Raw genomic sequence first — 21,790 nt, forward strand, 5'->3', positions numbered from 1 at the left:
GCTGAGCTCGGGGAGGTTGGAGCTGGCAGACAGTCAACAGGGGCGTGGCCTCGGTGAAGGGCGTGGGGCGGGGGTTCCAGATGAGTGGGCGGGGCCTCGGTTGAGTGGGTGGGGCCGGGGAGGCTTTGGCGGAATACAGCTGGGCCAGAGCCGGGCCTACTCCGAGGGGCGGGGCCGATAGGCCGGGCGGCCGGGGCGGGCCGGGGCGGGCCGGGAGCCAGGCGGGGTTGCTACACGCCGAACTCAGCGCCCTCCGCTGGGTGGCCAACAAGCGCGGGTCTGGCGGAGCGCGGTGGCGCTCGGAGACCGCGAGGCGACCGGGGGCGGCTGGGTCCCCGGCGGCGCGGCCCCCAGCCGGGCCGGGAGCCGCGCCAGTCGGTGCCCCCGGCCGAGCGCGGTCCGCCTCGCTCCCAGCGAACATCCATCCGGAGTGCGGCCCGCGGACATGCCAGAACCACCAGGGGCGCCGCCGCCGGCGCTCGAAGGCCGCGGATGAAAAAAGTGCGGCCTCGCTCGGCCCGGAGCGAAGAGGTGCCCCGGAACGAAGAGGTGAACCGAAGTGAAGAGGTGGCCCAGAGCGAAGAAGAGGCCCGGAGCGAAGAGGCGACCCGGAGCGAAGAGGTGACCCAGAGCGAAGAGGTGACCCAGAGAGAGGAAATGGCGGCAGCCGGGCTCAGCGTGACCGTCACCCACAGTGAGCTCGGACGACCGGGTGGGCTCCGTACCGGGTGGGCGCGATGCGAGTCTACCAGAGCCCGACGGGGGTCTGTGGGTTTGGCCACGTGTCCTCCAGAAAGATATGCTCTTGTGTTGGCCCTGGTGTTCTGAAGTGTGGGATCTTGTTTGTATTTGAGACCGGCTTTTGTGCGGGTCTTGTATCTGCACACCTGTCCAGTGGCCACTGTATTTTGACTCTGGCCATTTGTTTTATCCTCCTATGTCCGTACTTCATGTCATCGTCTTGGTTGTATGCGTTAGTGTGTGCCTGAGCAGTTATTGTGGGTCTTTGTATCAGGATTGTATTTGGTCGTGTCATGTATGACTGCTCTGTGTCTGGACACACATGTGTGTGCGGAGCCTAAACTCACGTCCGTGTTTGAGTGGGCTGTGGATCCAAGCATACGCTCTGGGCACCCTCTGGGTCTGTCTAATGTTGGACTTGACATCGATCTAAACAAAGTCAGTTTTCTCAAGAGCTCTTCAGGACTAGCGGAGAACCGAGGGCCTCAGAATCTGAAGACCAGCATTCTAGATCCTTCAGTTTTGAGTAACCTTGGGATGTCTCCTTTCGAGGCTTCTAGTTTCTTCCCTGTGAAGTAGAGTTGGTAGCACCTGTCCTACTAACTACATGTGACTCTTGTGCAGGCTCAAGGCTTGGCATAAGCTCTGGGCATGGGCTATCTCCTCACTGCCCACATACCTGGAAAAGAATTGACACTTCTGGTCCAAAAAAGTTTTTTGTTGTTTGAGTTTACTCACTCGTTGTCTATTTACTGAGCAGCAACCATGTATGTGCCCAGATGTGCCCAGTGGGAGAGACTTGGTTGGAGGAATCCCTTACTCATGACAGCAAAGGAGACAAGAACATTACAGAGTACAAGGCAGTTAGGCCACAGGAAGCAGATGGCTTCTGATGAAAAACATGGCCTTAGGAATCAGATCTGAAGTCAGGTTTTTACTCCTCAGTTGAGTCTCCAGGGGCAGGTCTTAACGGATATATGGGGGTTCTGAGAATTAAGTTAGATAATGTTTGATATATATATCAAACATTATTATATATAATATCAAACAAATATCAAATTACTGATATATATCAAACATTATATATAAATATATTTCTATAAATATTAAATTAAATATTAAATATATAATATAAATATTTATATTTATATAAATATAATATTATATATATATAGTTAGATAATGTTTGAAATAAGCCTGTCAGTCCTTTATGCATGTTAAGTGCTTAAAATGCTAGCTGATATCACTAAGTTGTTTGTTGTTATAGAGGAAACAAAAATTCTTGGACAGGTCACTAGACCACGCTGGGAAGATTGGGGGTGGGGGTGGGTCAGGCTGTTTGGAGTAGGTGGCAAATGAACTGGGCCTTGAAGGCTGGGTAAATAAATATAATAGTGTCAGCCTGTATTGGTTTATGTGAAAGAATTTTCTTCATTGAACACTCTTCTCTCTCCCCAGGCAATGAGAAGCACGATCTTCATGTTACCCCGCAACAGGGCTGTAGTGAGCCAGTTGTCCAAGACCTGGCCCAGGTTGTTGAAGAGGCCACAGGAGTCCCACTGCCTTTTCAGAAACTTATATTTAAGGGTAGGCATTTCTCTTTCAGCTTTGAGTCCTTATGGCTAGAGGGCCTGTTTAAAACTATTTAACCTTCTATAATGATGACTCTTAGTTTTTAAACTAGGATAATTCTTTTTTTTTTTTTTTTTAAGATTTTTATTTATTTATTTGACAGACAGAGATCACAAGTAGGTAGAGGGGTAGGCAGAAAAGGCGAGGGGAGCAGGTTCCTTGCTGAGCAGAGAGCCCAATGTGGGGCTCGATCCCAGGACCCTGGGATCATGACCTGAGCCGAAGGCAGAGGCTTTAACCCAGGGGTTAAACCCTTTAACCCAACTGAGCCACCCAGGTGCCCCCTAAACTGGGATAATTCTTACTTGCTTGTTTATTCATGCATTCCTTCAACACATTTTATTGAGAACCTACTATGTACAGGACACTTTCAAACACTTGAACAGGTGTTAGAGTTGAAGTCCCGTGAAGATGGCAGAAATCTTACCATTTTGGGTAAAAGCACATGGGTAGTCTTCCCTGGCTAAGTTAGATCCTCTTTCCATCATATGTGCATATGGCATTTTCTATCACACTTCTGCATAATTTGTATTGAAATTACTATTAAATAATTGTTTTCAGGGGCACCTGGGTGGTTCAGTGGGTTAAAGCCTCTGCCTTCAGCTCAGGTCATGATCCCAGGGTCCTGAGATCGAGCCCCACATCGGGCTCTCTGCTCAGCAGGGAGCCTGCTTCCCTTCCTCTCTCTCTGCCTGCCTCTCTGCCTACTTGTGATCCATGTCTGTCAAATAAATAAAATCTTTTAAAAAAATAATAATTGTTTTCATAGTTGCTGAACATCTTATTTCTCTGTTAGAACTAACTCTTTAAGGGAAGATACTCCTGTGTCCAGTGCTCAGCATAGTGCTGACACAGAGAAGATGTTGAACAAACTTACCAGGCATGGATGTGGCAAGCCCAGTGGATGATGCTGATTTCTACTAGGACCCACTCATACTCTGGTTTCTCTTCAGATCGCATAAATCTTTCGCCTTCTACTAAGACCCACTCCCTTTCTATCCCCATTCTTTCTTTCCCATTCCCCTGGGAACTCATTATGGTATCTGATGGGGCCAAATTTATCCCATTTGGGGCCAGTTATAAAGGATTTAGTGAAGGGGGTGGAGAGGCATCTGGGTGGCTCAATCAGTTAAGCAGCTACCTTCCGCTTATATCATGGTCCCAGGATCCTGGGATCGAGTGCGCATCTGGGCTCCCAACTCAGAGGAAGCCTGCTGCTTCTTCCTCTCTTTCTGCCTTCTCTCTGCTCATGCTCTTTCTCTCTCTCAAATAAATAAAATCTTTAAAAAAAGAATTTAGTGATGGGAAGCATTTTTATTTATTTATATTTATAGTGCAACTCCTTTTGTTTTCTTTCTTTTTTAAGACTTTATTTATTTATTTGACAGACAGAAGTCACAAGTAGGCAGAGAGGCAGGGGGAGAAAGCAGGCTCCCTGCTGAGCAGAGACCCCCCCCCCCCCGACGTGGGGCTCGATCCCAGGACCCTGGGATCATGACCTGAGCGGAAGGCAGAGGCTTTAACCCACTGAGCCACCCAGGCACCCCTTGTGCTTTCTTTTAAAAACTCTTTTATTATGGAATTATAAAAGACAGTAGAAACCATGTTTCAAAATAGAGGAAGGCACAAAGAAGAAAATGTTTTCCTGGATAAAAACCCTCATCACATTTCAGGATATTTCTGTTCATTTGTATAGGCATCCTGAGTGTGGGTTTGTGTGTGTGTGTGTGTGTGTGTGTGTGTAGTTGATAAACTGAGATTATATGGACTATACAATTTTTATAACATTTTTCTAATAAAACTGAGCCATCAACATTTATTATGGCATTGAAGTTTCCTGAAAAAATTAGCTTTAATGCCTACAAAGGCTTCTGTTGTACTGATGTATAGTTAATTAGCCCCCGTTCCTAAATGTTTGTCTCTTTCTAGTTTCTCACTATTATGATTAAGCTTGCATTGAAAATTATAACACTTACTATGCAGGCATATATTCAGTTATTTGTTTAGGAGAAAATCTGAAGTGAAACTACTGGATCAAGACACCTGTGGAAAAGGTTATACCAATTTATCCTCTTCTCATTAGTGAACACACTTGTCTATTTCCTGTATCCTTGGTGGAATCTATTTTCAGTGTTGTACAGTTGTTACCACTTGGCATATCTTCTCTTTTCAGGAAAATCTCTGAAGGAAATGGAGAAGCCACTGTCAGCACTCGGAATACAAAATGGTTGCCGAGTCATGTTGATTGGGAAGAAGGTAAATTGCTTATTCTACCAGAATACCCCAGAACCAAATGACTAAGGTCTTCTTTTTCTTCTTCTTCTTTTTTTTTTTTTTAAGATTTTATTTATTTATTTATTTGTCAGAGAGAGAGAGAGAGAGAGAGCGCGCGCGCGTGCGTGCTAGCACAGGCAGACAGAGTGGCAGGCAGAGGCAGAGGAAGAAGCACGCTCCCTGCCGAGCAAGGAGCCGAATGTGGGACTCCATACCAGGACGCTGGGATCATGACCTGAGCCTAAGGCAGCCACCCAACCAACTGAGCCACCCAGGCGTCCCTGAATAAGGTCTTCTATACATATTTCTATTTAGAAGGCCTAATTGGGGACCCACATTTTACATTAGTGAAATAGGTCTCTCTAAACAGATGTAGTTCCGTTTATTTGATGTGGCCAGGTTTGTTATTCTCATGCCCTCTGGCTCCTGTTGGTTATGGCTTTTGCTCTGGGAATAATGAACAGTTATGCCGCGTCAGTAACATAGCTCTTATGTTGGTGGTGGATCTCAATCTGGTTAAAATGGTGCCTGAGTCAGGTCTTACTCACATGGAGGGGATTTGCAAGAGAAACTTCTTTTGAAATAAATCCTCTGCAAATTTCATGAATCTCTCTCCCCTTAAACAGGCTTTCCATTAAAATCTTCCACAAGGGAACACCCTCTTTGGCTAGAAAGAAAAGTTCAGACTAAAGAACCAAGGGAGGAAGAGGTGCCTGGGTGGCACAGTCAGTAAAGTGTCTGCCATCAGCTTGTCATGATCTAGGGTCCTGGGATTGAGCCCTACATTGGACTGCCTATTCTGCAGGGAGCCTGCTTCTCCTACTCCCTCTGCCTGCTGCTCCTCCTGTCTGTGTTTGCTCCTCTGTCAAATACAAAATACAACACAAAATCTTTAAGGAAAAAAAAAAGAGCCATGGGAGGAAACCAGTCAGTTGGTGAGGACAGTAGCCCCTGGGGTGATGAGAGAGGGTTATGGCCAGCTCTGCATTGTGACACATTGAAACTGCTGGTTATAGGAAGTTTCCTTACTTTGAGTAGGTGGCTGATTCAGCTTGGAGAGGGGACAGAGATTAGCAACGTGAAGGCAAAGAAGATCTAGTCCAGCTGCAGAATAGCCAGGAGTCTGGCACTCAGGATTTGGCCACAAAGAAGAATGTGAACAGTTTGGGGTAGTGTGAACCAGGAAGCTGCTGGCCCTATTGTTTAGATGAGAGAAGGGGAAGTGTTCTAGATTTCTTGCTGAAGGGTCAGGGAAAATAGTTTGGGATTATATTGACTATACAATTTTTATAACATTTTTCTAATAAAACTGAGCCATCAACATTTATTATGGCATTGAAGTTTCCTGAAAAAATTAGCTTTAATGCCTACAAAGTCTTCTGTTGTACTAATGTATAGTTAATTAGCCCCCATTCCTAAATGTTTGTCCTAAATGGGCAGAACCTAAGGGTTGAGTCCAAAGAAATTATAGAACCCCTAATTATAGAACCCCTAATTGGAGTTGCCCTGGGGTATGTGAAGCCAAGTCTGATTCAGATCTCAGTTTCACCTCTTTTTTGGGATGTGTGACCTTACCTTACTTTATATTAAAGCTCAGTTTCATCATCTAAAGCCCTATCTTCCTCACTGGCTTGTAGTAAGGCTTAAAACAATAGTACAGATAAAGTGTTTAGAATAGTGGAGGGAATGCCCAACGAAGGTATTTATCATTATCATCGTCTTATTAAATGGGAGAGCTCAGCTGGTGGGTGACACTAAGGAATTCATTTAAAGGAATGGTAGGATTCCACCTGTCTCACGGTTCTGGACTCCTCACAGGCGTTCACTGTTATCTGTTCCTCCAGAGGCTTCAGTCTGGCGTCAGCTGCCCCAGCCTCAGGTTGACTCTGGCACTTGGTTTGACTCCTTTCTCTCACCCCAAGCTGTCTGGGTCCTTGCAGAATGTTTACTTAGTGTTTTCACTCTAGTCTAGAGTGTTTGTAGGTAGGAAACCTCCATGTGTAAACCCTCCAGCTTGCTTTCCAAGGAGCTGCAGAGTTAAGGTTATTTTTTCTAGGTGAGTGGTTTAGCCCAGTTATGGTCAGATTTATTTTTTTCTTTCCAGTTAGAAGCCGCTGTTCTTGGTGATTATTGACTTCATTTTATTCTTTAACATTTTAGAACAGTCCAGAGGAAGAGGCTGAACTAAAGAAGTTGAAAGGTTTGGAGAAGTCTGTGGAGAAGATAGCTGACCAACTGCAAGAGTTGAACAAAGAGCTTACTGGAATCCAACAGGTCACTGTCTGGGGAGATACAAATGTGTGGTTGTGAGGGCAGGCTTTCTAGTTTCCCTGGGTTCAGATCCTGGCTGTACCCTTTATACTACTGTGGGCAAATTTGCCGGGTCTCAAGTTCCTTAAAAGGGAAAAATGATGGTACCTCCTCTCAGGGTCGGTGTGAGGATTAAATGATGCAGCTTGAGGGGCACCTGGCTGGCTCAGAAGGTAGAACATGTGACTCTTGATCTTAGGGTCGTGAGTTCAAGCCCCACTTTGGGCTTAGAGCTTATTTAAAAAAACAAAAAACTGTAGTTTGAGTCTGATGCATACTAAGTGCTTTAGAAGTGTTCTTGTCATTGCTGTTTTCAAACCCCAGCCAGCATCCATTTGTGCTCCTAGGAGAGCACCTGCCATTCCAGGGTCACATACTGTCTGAAACAGAACAGGTAGCTTTTCTCAGGCCCAGCTGTTAGAATGTGTTTAGCAAGACAAAGAACATTTAAGGTCCAAGTTGAGCTTGATCTTAGCAGGGAAGGCAGGGGGTCATCCTGTTCAATTCCTTGTATTAGAGAAGGGGTACTAAAACTAAGGGGTGCCTGGGTGGCTCAGTCAGTTGAGTGGCTACCTTCTGCTCAGGTCATGATCCCGGGGTCCTGGGATCGAGCCCCACATTGGGTTCCTTGCTCGTGGGAAGCCTGCTTCTCCCTCTCCCTGCCTGCTGTTCCTCCTGCTTGTGCTCTCTGTCAAATAGGTAGATGAAATCTTTTTTTTTTTTCTTTTAAGGATTTTATTTATTTATTTGACAGAGACACAGCCAGAGAAGGAACACAAGCAGAGGGGTGGGAGAGGGAGAAGCAGGCTTCCTGCCAAGCAGAGAGCCCGATATGGGGCTCGATCCCAGCACCCTGGGATCATGACTTGGGTTGAAGGCAGAGGCTTAACAACTGAGCCACGCAGGCCCCCCGGTAGATGAAATCTTAAAAAAAAAACAAAACACCAAAAAACTAAGTAAGGATTGTGAACTAGCCCCAAACCACATATTTTTTTCTTCTCTCACTTTATAATGTTAATAGATGTAGGTTTCTGTTTTAATTACAAAAGTAATACATGGCTGTTGTATAACTTTTAGGTAAACATATGGGCACTAATACTTATAAGGTCCTGACTCAAAAGATAACCAGTACTGAAGACTAGAATATGTTTTTGCATCTTAAAAAATTTGATACAGTGTTATGTATACTTTGTAAATTGTTCTTTTTTTTTTTTTTAAAAAGATTTTATTTATTTATTGATAGAGAGAAATCACAAGTAGATGGAGAGGCAGGCAGAGAGAGAGAGAGGGAAGCAGGCTCCCTGCTGAGCAGAGAGCCCGATGCGGGACTCGATCCCAGGATCCTGAGATCATGACCTGAGCCGAAGGCAGCGGCTTAACCCACTGAGCCACCCAGGCGCCCCTGTAAATTGTTCTTTTATTGGATAAAAAAATTGAGCATTTTCTTGTCATTGAAAATGACCATTCTTGGGGTGCCTGGGAGGCTCAGTCGGTTGAGCATCTGCCTTCGGCTCAGCTCATGATCCAGGGGTCCTGGGATCGAGCCCTGCATCAGCCTCCCTGCTCAGTGAGGTGTCTGCTTCTCCTTCTGCCCACCCCACTGCTTATGCTTGCTTGCTCTCGCTCTCTCTCTTTCTTTCAAATAAATAAAATCTTTTTTAAAAAATTGTACTGAAACTTGGATAGTAATGTTAATGTATCATGGTTTACCTAACCAGTTCTCTATTGTTTATCACCGAATGCTATTTTACCATTATGCATTAATGCTTCTCTGAACATCCTTGAACATAAATATTTTTTGACCATTTGTGATTTTTGGGGGGGGGGGATAGAATAAATTCTTTGACTTGGAATTGCTGGCTAATGTTTAAAGCTTTTACTACATGTGGTCAAATCTATATCTTTGATAAACATCCTCAGAGATCCTGGCTGTCTACCCATTGTCACCACCTAACTGGTCACTAGGCCAAGCAATGTGAATAAATGGGAAGACAGTTTAATAAAAACAATGTAAATGCTGCCAGTTGTTACCACATGTCCGTGTCAGGAATTACATTAAGAGTCTGCTTATGTTTGTCTTTATCCTCATAGTAATCCTCTGAGGTGTGTGTATCATAATCTTCATTTTAAAAATGAGGACATTAAGGCTCAGATGGGTTAAGCAACTTGCTAACGGTCACAGACCAGTAAAGGGCAGTTAGAATTCAAGACTGGGCCTGTCAGACTCTACACCCTGCATTCTTAATGTCTGCCTCTTACGTGTGGGTATACTTTGGTGACTGGAGCTTCACCAGAGCCAGGCCCCAGGAAGCATTAGCAGCACCAGAGGGCCGCGGGAGCTAGAGTGCAGCCTATTGTGGTGCATAGGGTGGCTCTGTTTTCTCCAAGAGATGAAGTTGCAGGTCTGAGGTCTGGCCCAAACTATTGGGGGAATGTGGGTGGCTGCTTCATCAGTGCCTCGGCCTGGAGTTTTCAGCCTCAGGAAACCCTTGCAATAATGCATTATTCCTGCACAGGGTTTCCTGGCCAAGGATTTGCAAGCTGAAGCCCTCTGCAAACTTGATAGGAGAGTAAAAGCCACTATCGAGCAATTTATGAAAATCTTGGAAGAGATTGACACACTGGTAAGTACATATTCAACCGAGAACTAGTTTACTTTGACTGTGTTTCAGTCAGTTTCACTCTTTCATTAATGCACTCTTATTTTCTGAGCGTACTGGGCGCCTGCTGTGTGACAGACACTGCCCAGCCCTTGCTGGGTACACAGAAAGACAAGATGGTTCCTGATTTTTAGGCACTCACATCCCACCAACATAGGGCTTTTGTCATTTTTATTTATGTATGTTAAAAGCATCTAATCCTCACAAAGTTGGGACCCAAATGGATGGTGGTTTTCTAGGGCTTCATGCTACTCATGACCCCACTGGGCTCATTACCTGAACAGAAGTCAGTCAGACCCGCTCTTGTGAGACTGTTGAGAGTCACCGACTCTCATGTTCCCTGTCATAGAATGGCAGTAATGATATTTCTAGCCCGCTGCCTCATTTTTTAAAAAAAATTTTATTTATTTATTTTTGAGAGAGAGGGAGCACAAATAGGAGAGGGTGGCAGAGGGAGAAGAAGACTCCCCACTGAGTAGGGAGCTCTATGTGGGACTCAATCCCAGGACATTGGGATCATGACCTGAGCCGAAACCACCTGAGCCACCCAAGTGCCCTGATGCCTCATTTTTGAGGGTGAATTACTCTGCCTGGGATTCTGAGGGAGTGCGGGCGATTATAAAGAAGATCAGGGAGCACATGACATGGCCAGAACACAGTACCTGTACATAGGGAAAGGACATAGTCCATGTTATACATCAGTTTCCATGGCCCAGACCCTGAGAACAAAGGATAGGGCTAAGAGCCATGGTAACGGCCACATAGGATACAGATCAAGGAAAATCCTGAACATGCACATCTCATTCATGTTGGTGGACTGTGGGTATTTTGTCGTGTTGTTATGTCACTTTTATTGAGATGATTTATGTGTCAACTTATTCTTCCACAGATTCTGCCGGAAAATTTCAAAGACAGTAGACTGAAAAGGAAGGGTTTGGTGAAAAGGGTTCAGGTGAGTTGTGTGGTGAAGCATTACAAAGTTTAATGTCTTGGTGTGTGTGTTTATCTATTCAGAGAAGGATACGGTAAAGGTGTGCTATGTGGTGTGGACTTTCTTTTGATTGTGATTTTGTGAGCCCAGAACATAAGAGAAGAGCTCCTTTCATGTCCCTGTAGTTATATTTGGATTTAAACTCACTGGGGAGGAAGATCAGTGGAGAACAGTTATGATGCCGCATTACATAATTCTAGGAGGCACTAGTCATGTGAACACTGTTCCCTGAAATTGTGTAGTATAGTGGCAGGGCTTCCTGTCCTCATCACCCTTCTGGTGGGTTGTTGTCAGAAGCCCTGCTCCTATGTTGTGCTCTGCCTCCCTCCCCTTACCTGGGAGCTGAGGCTAGCTCCATCCCTCCCCGCGGGTTCCCCGTAATGGTTGAGCAAAAAGCCTTGAACGGCAGGGAGAGGTTAGCCCCAGCTGGTCCCTCACTGTTCTGCACTTGTGTTTTAGGCATTCCTAGCTGAGTGTGACACAGTGGAACAGAACATCTGCCAGGAGACAGAGCGGCTACAGTCCATGAACTTGGCCCTGGCCGAGTGAGATGAGGCGGAATGAGGCGGGGCTGCCCGAAGAAAATTGCCACCAGCTCTGCCCTTTCTGGGACAGAAGTGACCTGATTTCTCCAGAGCTGCTGGGGACAGTTGGCCGCTTTGCAGTTTTCCTGCACCTACCATGTTTCCGATGAACAAGTATTCTCTACAGTCTGCAATGGAGCTCCTGTCTTGTTTTCTCATTCTGTCTCCATGTGGCTGTGCCGTCCAGCAGCCCACCTTGTCTGGGGGACCTCTCCTGCCCATCTTGCCAATTCTTTCAACCTTGGGGTGCTTTCCTTGGGCTGGGGAGACCTCTCATTTGTGTTGGAGTAATTCCTGTAGGCCACCCCTGTCTTCAGATTCGTGAGGCCTTTTTGCCCTTATGATTCTGTAGCCTGTTGATGTAACCCAGAATCACCAGGAGGTTACATCTAGGGAGTGGCTCAGAATAGATATTTGGATCACAGGGTGGTCCAGGTATCCCTCATTGTAACCAAATTCTAGAACAGGTGGCTGGGTTGTTGGTTCATAGACCTTGACCTCACTTCCCAGTGACCCTGCCCAGCCACAGGCCACGAGACCTCAGGCCCATTCCTGGGGTTGGGCTTGTATCGATGTGTGGACTTCCTTGTGCTTAAGTAAATCTTTAGAGGGTTAGAACCTAGTAATGACCAAAGCTCTGCTTAAAACCAGGTCACAAGTACAGAGTGGGGGGACAGAGAAAGGAACCACAGTGAGGCAGGTGGTGAAGGCAACCATAGATTTCTAAGGCGTACCTCAAAGGCATTTCTGTTCACTGTACCCTCCTGAGGTCAATGTTTCCTTTAAAGCTGTTCCTGTTTGTTTTGTGGCCCCCTCCACTGTTACAACATTGTTTTTAAAAAGCAGTTTATGTATCATCAGCAAACAAAAGAATGTTTAAACCTTTTTTGATTAAATAGGAGAAGCAAAAGCCTTCTGTGGTTCCAGCTGTAATTTGTGTTGAATAAGTCAAGAGTTGCCCTGTATGCTACAACTCTTAACCGAGTCAGCTGCTGTCACCCTATTTTTTCCACACAGTGCCCCGGAGACAGGCTTCCAATAGGCCACTCTGAGGCCAACCTTATTTGGCAGAGAGGAGTCACTGAAGCCCCAGGAATTTAGGCCTGTGCGGGTGGGACCTAGGATAGGGGTGGATAAGTGGATGAGGTTCAGCCTAGCCTAGCCCACTCCCCACTTTAATCAGCAGTTCAGTATTTATCTGATAGTTTTTATAGGCTAGCTGTGTGGCGCTGGACCAAAGCATGTAATGAGAGGTCCCTGTGTGTGAGGTGCTGTTCTGAGTTCTTCAGGTATATTAGTCATTTAATGCTCATACATTCTAGGAGGCAGACAGACTGTCCCCATGTTAGAGGTGAGGAAGCAGAGAGCTTAGGTAATTTCTCAAGGTCGTAAGTGGCAAAGCCAGGATATAAAACTGGTAGTTTGACTCTTCACTGTACTTCTCCCCATAGCATGGGCCTGCTGGCTCTTATCTCTCTCCCTCTCCCTCCCTCTCCCTTGTTGGTCTCCACTTCCCCTCTGGCCTTCCAAAGAGCAGCTTCCCTACAGAGCAGCCAGAGTGGCCATAAAGTGCCAATCTTAGCATGTCAGGCCCCTGAGGATAAAGGCCAGGGTCCTTACCCTATGTGCTCTCCCTTTTATCCCCAGACACTGGCCTGTTTGCTCTCTGCTGGTAGGCACGCTGGTCTTCCAGATGCTTTGTGCCTTCTCCTGCCTTGGGGTCTCTGCATATGCTGTTCCTCTGTTTGGACAGCTCCTCACCATATCTCTCCGCCCCCACCTCCCTGACCCTTTTCCTAAGTAACTCCTGTTCATCCCTTGAGCTTAACTCAAATGTCTCTTCCATGGAGAATCCTCATCTATTGTCAGGGAACATCTTAAACCCCCAGGTGATATCCTTTCGCAATTTGCCGTTACTTTTCTTTATGATAAGTAGCATGATAAACCATGATTTATTTGTGGGATTATTTGATTAATATTTACCTCTAACCCTAGACTCTAAGTTTCTTGGGTTAAGGGGCTTCTTTGTCTTGTTAACAGCATATTTCAAGCACATTGTCTATTTATAATAGGTGCTCAATAAATATTTGGAGAATGAATGAATGTCAGATGCACACATCTACAATGATATTCCCACAGCTGCACTCCGTCAGCGCTGGAATTTACTGCATCAACAGCCATTGTTTGATTAAAGGGTGGAGAAGAGAGGCCCTGCACCACTGGGGACTGGGCACGTGTACAGGGTGGTGACTGGGGCCTGTGCACAAGCCCCCCACTCCCCTTCCCCAGATCTGTACCTCCACAGGGTGTCTCTGCCAGTGAACAGGGAAAGAACACTCCCCGGCTGCCCACTTTTCCTGGCACATGGCCAGTCTTACTATAAGGGGAACCAATGGGGCTCTGTGATCCCATAAACATCCTCAGCCAAACAGAGCTGGAAGAATTCTCCCACACATAGTTTTAGTCAACAATTTCTACTTGCTTTAAGACCCAGCATTGTAAGGTTACCTTCTCAGAAGACTCCCTTCCTGCTTTGGTAGTCAGGATTCTTTTAACTGAAAGCACCAGAAACCAAATTCCGAAGAGAATGTTGAAACAGAAAATATACTGGGGCACCTGGGTGGCTCAGTCGGTTAAACATCTGACTTTGGTTTTAGCCCAGGTCATGATCTCAGGGTCATGAGATGGAGCCCCACCTGAGGCTCTGTGCTCAGCATGGAGTCTGCGTGAGATTTTTTTCTTACTCTGCTCCGCCCCCTGCTTAAACTCTCTCTCTCTCTCTAAAATAAATAAATCAATCTTTCTTTTAAAAAAGGAAAGAAAATTTATTGGCAGGATGTCAAGTGATCCCACATAGCTTTGCGGTGTTCGAGGGCAGTTGGGCTTCAGGGATTCAAACACAGCCTGGAATCAGTCTCTGCATCTCTTTCTTTGCATGCCGGCATCATTCTCTCAATCCTGCTTCTTCCACAAAGTAGGAAACATGGCTGTCAGCAGCCCCCACATCACACATCTTTCAGCTTCACTATGAGAGAGGAACTGCCTGTTTCCTTATTTGCAATTCAGAAAATCCTGGCGGAGAATTTTTTGGCTGATCAGTAATAGCCAGGGCAGCAGGGTCATGTGCCATAGATAGGGCCTTTGGGGACCTAGTTATGTTTCCAGAGACAGGGCCAAGTTTCCACATCTATAACATGGGGAATTAGGTATTTCTTCCAGTGTTGTGCTTGGCACCTGGGCACATTGTTCAGGTGTGATCTTTGGGACCCTCATCATGACTGTGGAAGCCTGGGAGGGGAGGGTCACTGACAGGAAGCTTGGCTAAGAAGCTGTACCCCCTGAGTGTAAGAGGGGCTTCCACCTAGGGCAGGGGCTTAGAGATCACCAACAGTTACTCTCCTGTAAGTGAACTAATTTCTACCTTAGCACGTGGCTCACCAGATAACGGTTTTTCCCAGTCTTCTTGTGCTAGCATGGCCAAGAAACTCCATTCAATGTAATGGGCTGTACACACAGTGTATCTTATGGGGAGGCCTCTTCAGAGGCAGTAGAGTGCCCTCCTTTACTTGGAGCAGCTGTCATGTACACTGAAGGGGAAACTGATGAGGATAGCAGAGTAACTATATAAGAAGCAAGAAGTTAGCACACGGCAGAGGTCCATGTGTGAGGAAAATGAACTGTTGAAACCACAGTTGAAACCACTGTTATTTTGGCATTTGGGTTTCTCACAGCCAAACTCAATACTGCCATCATTCCTATGCAGGAGAGGAGCAAAAGTTTCTATTACCAGTGGCAGTAAGTAGTAGGGCCCATAGATGACCTTCTACCTGCAGGTCTATCAGCAACAGTTCCTGTCCATGTCCCCATTTCAGTTGTCTGGGGAATGCTGGTTCCTGCCTTTCCTGCCCCGGCTTTCTTCCCAATGTGTTTTCCCACAGCACATTTCCTGCTCAGTCGGGCCACCCTAAAGCAGGAATCTTGAGTCCAAGTGACACTGCTTCTATTGGCCAGGACTTGTCTCCACACTCTCTTACTCTGCCACCATTATCAAGTGGCCCCTTCTATTCACTTTGGCCAAAAGAGGGTTATTTGACATGGACCACAGGCTAGGGCCTCGGTGGTGGGATTTCTGGATACTTTGTGTTTTTGTGAGCCATTGTATAGGTACACATGTGGTGTGTATGCCTAGACTTGTGTCCAGTGCCAACATTAACAGAATGGACGGTGACCAAAAGAACAGAGCAGGGTCTGGACGTCATCCTGCTGTGGGTGGCCAAGGTGCAGGGAGACCCTCAAAGGCCCGGGGCAGCTATTTTTAACTGTTACAGACCTAGGTCAGTAATTTAACCAGTAGTTTAGATATATTGTGTATGCTATCTAAGTATTAGTATCTGTGTGTGTGTGTGTGTGTGTGTGTCTAAGACTTAAGACTTGGGGTTCTGGTACAACCCAGGGAGAAGGCCATGAGGGGTGTAGGACTCTCCCAAAGGCTGGGTCCTGCTCTCTGACAATGGGAGAAGGTACAGAGGTCACCTAGGGTTCTTGACAAGCAGGCTGGGGCAGACAAGCGTGCTGGGGACAGGGACTGACCTCTTTAAGAAGCAGAAGAGACCTGGGACCTCTAGGGGAGCATGTCACAGTGTTGAGGAGTGCTGGAGGAATGGAGAAGACATCAGGTTCAAAATAGGGAGGTCAGGGCAGAATCCCTACCACACCTACCCACCACCAACAACCACCTCATCAGAGTCCCCAAAGATACTGGCTCACTTGGCTGAGTTGGGTTGGAACTTTTATTCATGTCACATCCTTCACTCCCAGCACTGTTGTCTAGCCCAAAACTTCATGGCTTAAGAGGCTGCTATGGGGATCAGCATTTGCCATCCTTCATGATCTGGATGTCCTGTTTGGTTTTCCTAGGATCATAGGAGACAAAGATGAGTCCCATCTCATCAGGGACTAGGACAAACCCTTCAGGGACCCTATCCTGCCTCCCTGGCTAGAATGCTGTAGCTTCTTCTTCTTCTTCTTCTTTTTTTTTTTTTTTTAAGATTTTATTTATTTGACAGAGAGAGAGAGATCACAAGTAGGCAGAGAGGCAGGCAGAGAGAGAGGGAAGCAGGCTCCCTGCCAAGCAGAGAGCCCGATGTAGGGCTCGATCCCAGGACCCTGAGACCATGACCTGAGCTGAAGGTAGAGGCTTAACCCACTGAGCCACCCAGGCTCCTCAGAATGCTGTAGCTTCTGAAGACTGTCTTCCTTGATCCTGATTAGCTCTGGCCCAGCTCAAGGGTTTTATTAATGAAGAAAGGGGATCTAATAGGTGATCAGACATACCAATGTCATGTTCTGGACCTTCTCACCTTTCGACTCATTTCTTGCCTCTTCCCACTTGTCTTTAAACTTCATACTCCAGTGTATCCAATTTCTTACATTTTTTCAAATACGAACTTTTTTTTTCTTTCCTTCTAGACATTTTCCAAACTCATTTCACTACTTGGAATTACCTTTCCTTGTTCCTTCTCTTTCCAAGCCAATATCAGCTTATCAGAGCCAAGCTAGAAAGTCTTCCCTGCCCTTGTCCTTGCGCTGCACTCACAGAACCCTGAGTACCCCAGTCTGAGCTTGAGCATTCTATGCTACAGTTGGCTGACCATTAGTTTGACTTCCTCCTTAAACTACTACATGCCCCAGAGGGCCAGGGATGCTGTGTCTAGCTTATATCCTGTTGTATCCCCAGTGCCTAACATAGTAGACACTCAATATTAATAGTTATTGGTTGGAGGAATAAATGAACAAATGAAGTCAACTAGTTGCTCAGGGGTAGAATGAGGGAAAGAACCCAGGGTTTCTTCACCCTCCCAACCCCCTACCAGCTGAGGCTTTGTACTTGGAACCACGTGCCTTCTTTGAAATATACTTGTGCTCATTCTGTTAGGGGCAATTTCGGAGGACTCTTCTCAAGCCAAGGTGTGTGAAGGAAGAGGCAGGTCAAGTCTTGTTCCTTTCACACTTGAATGCAGCAGAGTTGGGGCCCACCCAAGCAAGCTGAGGGGAATGAATGGGTTGGACTTACAGCCGGATCAAGCAGATCTGACATTCATTGTCATACGTGACACCATCAGTGCCACAGACCAGTTTGGATGTCTGGGAACAGACAGGAGACTCCTCCATGTGCTCACAGATGGGCTGTGAAAGAGAGGAAGGGAGGGAGGGCACTCAGCACTTCAGGGACAGTGAAGAGGGGCCAAGGGACTTTGCTTGGAGTAAGGGGCACCAGGGAAGAGCCAGATTCTAGAAGGCCCCAGTGTTGGTCCAGTGGATATGAAACTAACCACTCAGGGACCCTTGGCATGTTTGCTTAGGTGTGCATGCATGACTAGGTGTAGGGCTGTGCCTGTGTACACAAGTGTGTACCTGTGTCTGCTGAACCCAAGTCTGTGGGCATTCAAGTGTGTGTCTGTGTGTCAGGTGAGTTTATGCCTCAAGCTCCTTGGGATGGGTTCACACACTTCTCAGAGGGTCTGACTAGAACCTCTGCTGTAGGTCCCGGTGAGGAACCCAGGAGACAGAACCACCAGCATTCCCACGGGGCCTCTCCTCACTGAGGGCTTCTTCACTCACCCTGGCTGACATGACCCATCAGGCCCCTGGTGCTGGAAGGCTGAAGAAATGGAACAAGGCTTGGGTCTTAAATGAGGCTATTCTGAAAGAATATCAGGGCAGGCCTGAGGTCAGGGTAGAAGCCGGATCAGGACTGGGACCAGAGCGTGGGACAGGATGGGGTGAAAGAGGCAGTCTGGTGGTGGTGGTCATAAGACTGAGAGTCTGACTTCCATGCTTATGAGTTGTGTGAAGTTGTGAGAGCCATCTCCACTCTTGGACCCTCAGTTTCCTCCTCTGCACACACTGTAAATGAATAATAGTATTCTTCTCATGCAGGGTTAATTGAAATCATATATGTAGAAGTACTTGACTTCTTTGGCCCAATAATAGGCCTGGGTCTGATAGGCTGACAGTGGAGATGCTGAGGCTGCTGGATGGGAAGGCAGCTTTGAGCCCCCTTGGTGAAGGCTGGGTTGAGGGTCTCAGGGACGCCAGCACCACTGCCTTAGGATCCCTGCGGACATCAGGCCCAGGGCCAAAGTGGAACCAGGATTCAGGGACAACTTGGTGTCTGTCCTCCAGAGTGAAGGGATGAATGAATGATGGGGTGTGGTTGGGCGAGGCTGGCTCAGGCTGGGGGCACCAGAGTATCTATGGCCTGAACCCATAGCCTATCCATCTTCACTACACAAAACCGAATGCACGCTCAGTCCTGATGAGCCCGGGCAGGGGATTTTGCTGGAGACCAGGTTGGGGAGATCTCTTGAGGTCCTGGAAGCCAAGTTTGAGACCTTGGCAAAGGGGCTGGGCCAACTCAGCCTGGAAGGGCAGCCCGGGGAGCCTGCAGGCTCAGGAGGCTACCCTAGCCACCTCGGAGCCATCAGTTACTTGAGCAGGAGTATAAAGAAGAAACATGCTGGTTTCTTAGCATGGATGCAGAAGGAAGACCAGGACAGCATCCCTGGAGCCCAACCTGGAAGGGGCTGCCTTACCATTCTTGGGGAAATCAGGGTTATCGCCGACACGGGCGTCTCTGAAAGGCAAAAACACAAGTTAGGTGATGGTGTCTCTAGGCGCAGGTCTGGCATCTGAGGACTGTTTTGGGAGACCTGTTTCAGCTACTATCTAGTCTGGAATTCCTCAAGGAGAGGTATTGAGTCACCAGACCATGGGGGAATCTCAGAAAGCTGCTGTAACCTTGGGTTACTAGAGCAGAGACAGAAAATCTAGGGTTTAGGGAGGTGACAGTCCAGCCTCATCTTATTAGTCAGATCCCACTGGGATTGTTATATCCCATATCATACTGAAAGTAATTGAATTAGCATGAATCAAGCATGGAGAACACATGATTTTAACTCCTCTTCACATCTCTATCACCGTCATGTAACAGGGAGGGAAGCATGCCGCGGTCCGCTACCCACATCCCACCCGCAGTCCAGACTGAGGTGCTCATTTCCTCAGCTGCTGTGAGTATTGGCCACTCACAGCAAGTCCCTTCCTAGAAACGACTCTTAGAAAACAGAGTACCTCACCCATGGTCGCATCCCCTACCCAAGAACAGGCCATATCCAATGACAGATCAATGTTGGTGCAATGGCCAGAACCCCTCATTTCTACTGAATAATGCGGAAGGGCCACCCCAGCTCCAAAGCTCCTTGTGGGATCGTTGGGCAGAGCTGGGACCGCACACAGGTCTGTCACTCCCCAGCCTGGTTCTTTTCATACACACAGTTGTGCCTCTTGGCTCTTAAAGGTCTCGATGCCCTGCTTGCAGGACATGAACAAGCTGATGTGAGTGGAGAACGTGACAGGCAGATGAGGGAACGGAGCCACATCTAATGCCACAGGTGGAAGGAAGGGTGTCTATGTAAATTGGAGAAGGGCAGGCTGCTTCCTGAAGTCTCTAAAGGGCTATCCCAGGGCCAAAGGAGAGAGGATCTCTTTTCAACCTCACAGGGCAGAGCCCATTCATGCGAGGAAGCTGTAGGGAGGCAGGTTTGAGTTCCAGAATTTTCTCTCAGTGGAAACTCTGCCACAGTGAAGGAGGCTGTCTCCAGAAGCAGAGAGTTCTCCCATCACTGGAGGTATGCCCACCACTGTGGTTTTAGCTTTTCTTGGGGTTGCTATTATAAGAGATTTCCAAGGTAGATAGGGAGAAGGGAATTGAGGTGAAGTGACCCCTGAAATGCTGTTTAAGCATGGCACATTAAGATGCAGACCCAGCACCACACTGCTTAAAACTCTCCTGTGATTGTGAAACTAGAAATGAGAAATTCCCAAGTGTCCTTCAACAGAATGGATAAACTATGATACATACATACACTGGGATACAACTCAGAAATAAAATGAGCAAACAATGGTTATATGCAACAATATGGCTGAATCTCAAAACATTGAGCAGAAAAGGCCAGACACAAGGCTACATACTACATGGAAGGGGTACCTTAGGCCAAGGTCAAGGGCAGCCTGGGGATAAATACAGCTTTCTATGGACATTCTAGAACAGGCCAAACTAATTTATGGTGGGGGAAAAAAAGCAGTGGTTGACTCAAGGGTTGGATAAGGGAGAGGACTGACTAGCATGAGGGAAGTTTCTGGGGTGTTGGAATTTTTTTTTAAATTTTTATTTTAAGTAGGCTCCACACCCAACATGCAGCTCCAACTCATAATTCTGAGATCAAGAGTCTCATGTTCTACTGACTGACACAGCCAGGTGCTCCAGAAATGTTTTGTATCTTTAAGATTTTATTTATTTGTCAGAGAGAGAGCACGAAGAAGGGCAGAAGGAGAGGGAAAAGCAGGCTCCCTGCTGAGCAAGGAGCCTGATGTGGGACTCAATCCAGGACCCTGGGATTAAGACCTGAGTTGAAGGCAGATGCTAGGCCAACCGAGCCAGCCAGGCATCCTAATGTTTTGTATCTTTTTTTTTTTTTTTAAAGATTTTATTTATTTGACAGAGACACATTTTGAGAGAGAAAACATAAGCAGGGGGAGTGGGAGAGGGAGAAGCAGGCCTTCCGCTGAGCAGGGATCCCTATGTGGGACTCAATCCCAGATTCCAGATGCAGGGCTTGATCCCATGACCCTGGGATCATGACTTGAGCTGAAGGCAGACACTCAATGACTGAGCCATCCAGACACCCTTAATGTTTTGTATCTTGATAGAGATTTGGGTTACACACGTATGTGCATTGTCAAAATTCATTGAATAAGATTCACTGAGTGATAAGATTTGTTTATTTCATGGCACATAACTGTTGGACAAAAAAGCATTAAAAAAATATAAAGACCTTCCATGGCTCCTGTGATCTCAAAGCTCCTTCATCTTTAAGGGCCCTATGTTAGCTGATAAAAAACTTCCTCCTAGGGCACCTGGGTGGCTCAGTGGGTTAAGCCGCTGCCTTCGGCTCAGGTCATGATCTCAGGGTCCTGGGATGGAGTGCTGCATAGGGCTCTCTGCTCAGCAGGGGCCTGCTTCTCTCTCTCTCTCTCTCTTTGCCTACTTGTGGTCTCTGTCAAATAAATAAATAAAATCTTTAAAAAACAACAACAACAACAAAAAACTTCCTCCTAGACTCACTTCCTAGGACACCTCCCCATGTTTCTGTGCCTCAGCTCTTCCTGTCTGCTCATTTTTCCAGGATAGGCTCCGCTTTAGCTTATACTGTTTCTGTCTAGGTGAAATGTCCTTATCCCCCTTCTACTGATTTTGTCTTCATTGTAAGGCTCAGGTGCTACTTCCCAGGGAATCCTTCCCTGATGTCCCCCAGGGTTTCCTGAGGAGACTGGATTTAGCCTGCAGTTTTTGTCTATTGTCCATTTAGCTGCTAGAACAAAATACCATAAACTAGGTGTTTGAGAAATGTTTGTTTCTCACAATGCTGGAGGCTGGAAAGTCATAAGGTCATGGCCCCAGCAGATTTGGTGTCTGGTGAGGGCCCTCTTCCTGCTTCAGAGCTGGTGCCTGCTTACTGTGTCCTCACATGGTAGAAGGG

General features: G+C 46.8%; 2 protein-coding genes across 5 annotated transcripts in view; one reads left to right on the forward strand and one right to left on the reverse strand.

The window, feature by feature from the left end:
- The first annotated feature begins 80 nt into the window (after positions 1-80).
- Positions 81-12,105, forward strand: BAG1 (BAG cochaperone 1). Its single transcript, XM_044264143.1, has 8 exons — positions 81-84; positions 182-694; positions 2,200-2,328; positions 4,547-4,629; positions 6,808-6,921; positions 9,474-9,581; positions 10,507-10,569; positions 11,068-12,105. The coding sequence occupies exons 1-8, from the start codon at positions 81-83 to the stop codon at positions 11,155-11,157; spliced, it is 1,104 nt and encodes a 367-aa protein (XP_044120078.1). The 3' UTR covers positions 11,158-12,105.
- A 3,773-nt stretch (positions 12,106-15,878) lies between these two features.
- Positions 15,879-21,790, reverse strand: part of SPINK4 (serine peptidase inhibitor Kazal type 4) — a 76,513-nt gene continuing 70,601 nt past the window's right edge. For 3 of the 4 annotated variants that reach the window (XM_044265528.1, XM_044265530.1, XM_044265529.1), the window contains 3 exons: positions 18,788-18,828; positions 17,266-17,378; positions 15,879-16,105 (listed from right to left, as the gene is read on the reverse strand). In XM_044265528.1, coding sequence (XP_044121463.1) covers positions 16,060-16,105; positions 17,266-17,378; positions 18,788-18,828 — 200 coding nt within the window. In that variant the 3' untranslated portion in view covers positions 15,879-16,059. Of the gene's footprint in view, positions 16,106-17,265; positions 17,379-18,787; positions 18,829-21,790 lie in introns of those variants that run through there. The other variant, XR_006386396.1, reaches the window with a different exon arrangement.

This window comes from Neovison vison, chromosome 9 (assembly GCF_020171115.1).
Source record: "Neovison vison isolate M4711 chromosome 9, ASM_NN_V1, whole genome shotgun sequence".
NCBI classification, from domain to species: Eukaryota; Metazoa; Chordata; class Mammalia; order Carnivora; family Mustelidae; genus Neogale; species Neogale vison.

Bases quoted from the DNA above. Each gene is read 5' to 3' on its own strand.
- BAG1 (XM_044264143.1), top strand. The intron at 695-2,199 runs GTGAGCTCGGAC...CTCTCTCCCCAG, and splicing joins CAGCGTGACCGTCACCCACA to GCAATGAGAAGCACGATCTT. The intron at 10,570-11,067 runs GTGAGTTGTGTG...CTTGTGTTTTAG, and splicing joins GTTTGGTGAAAAGGGTTCAG to GCATTCCTAGCTGAGTGTGA.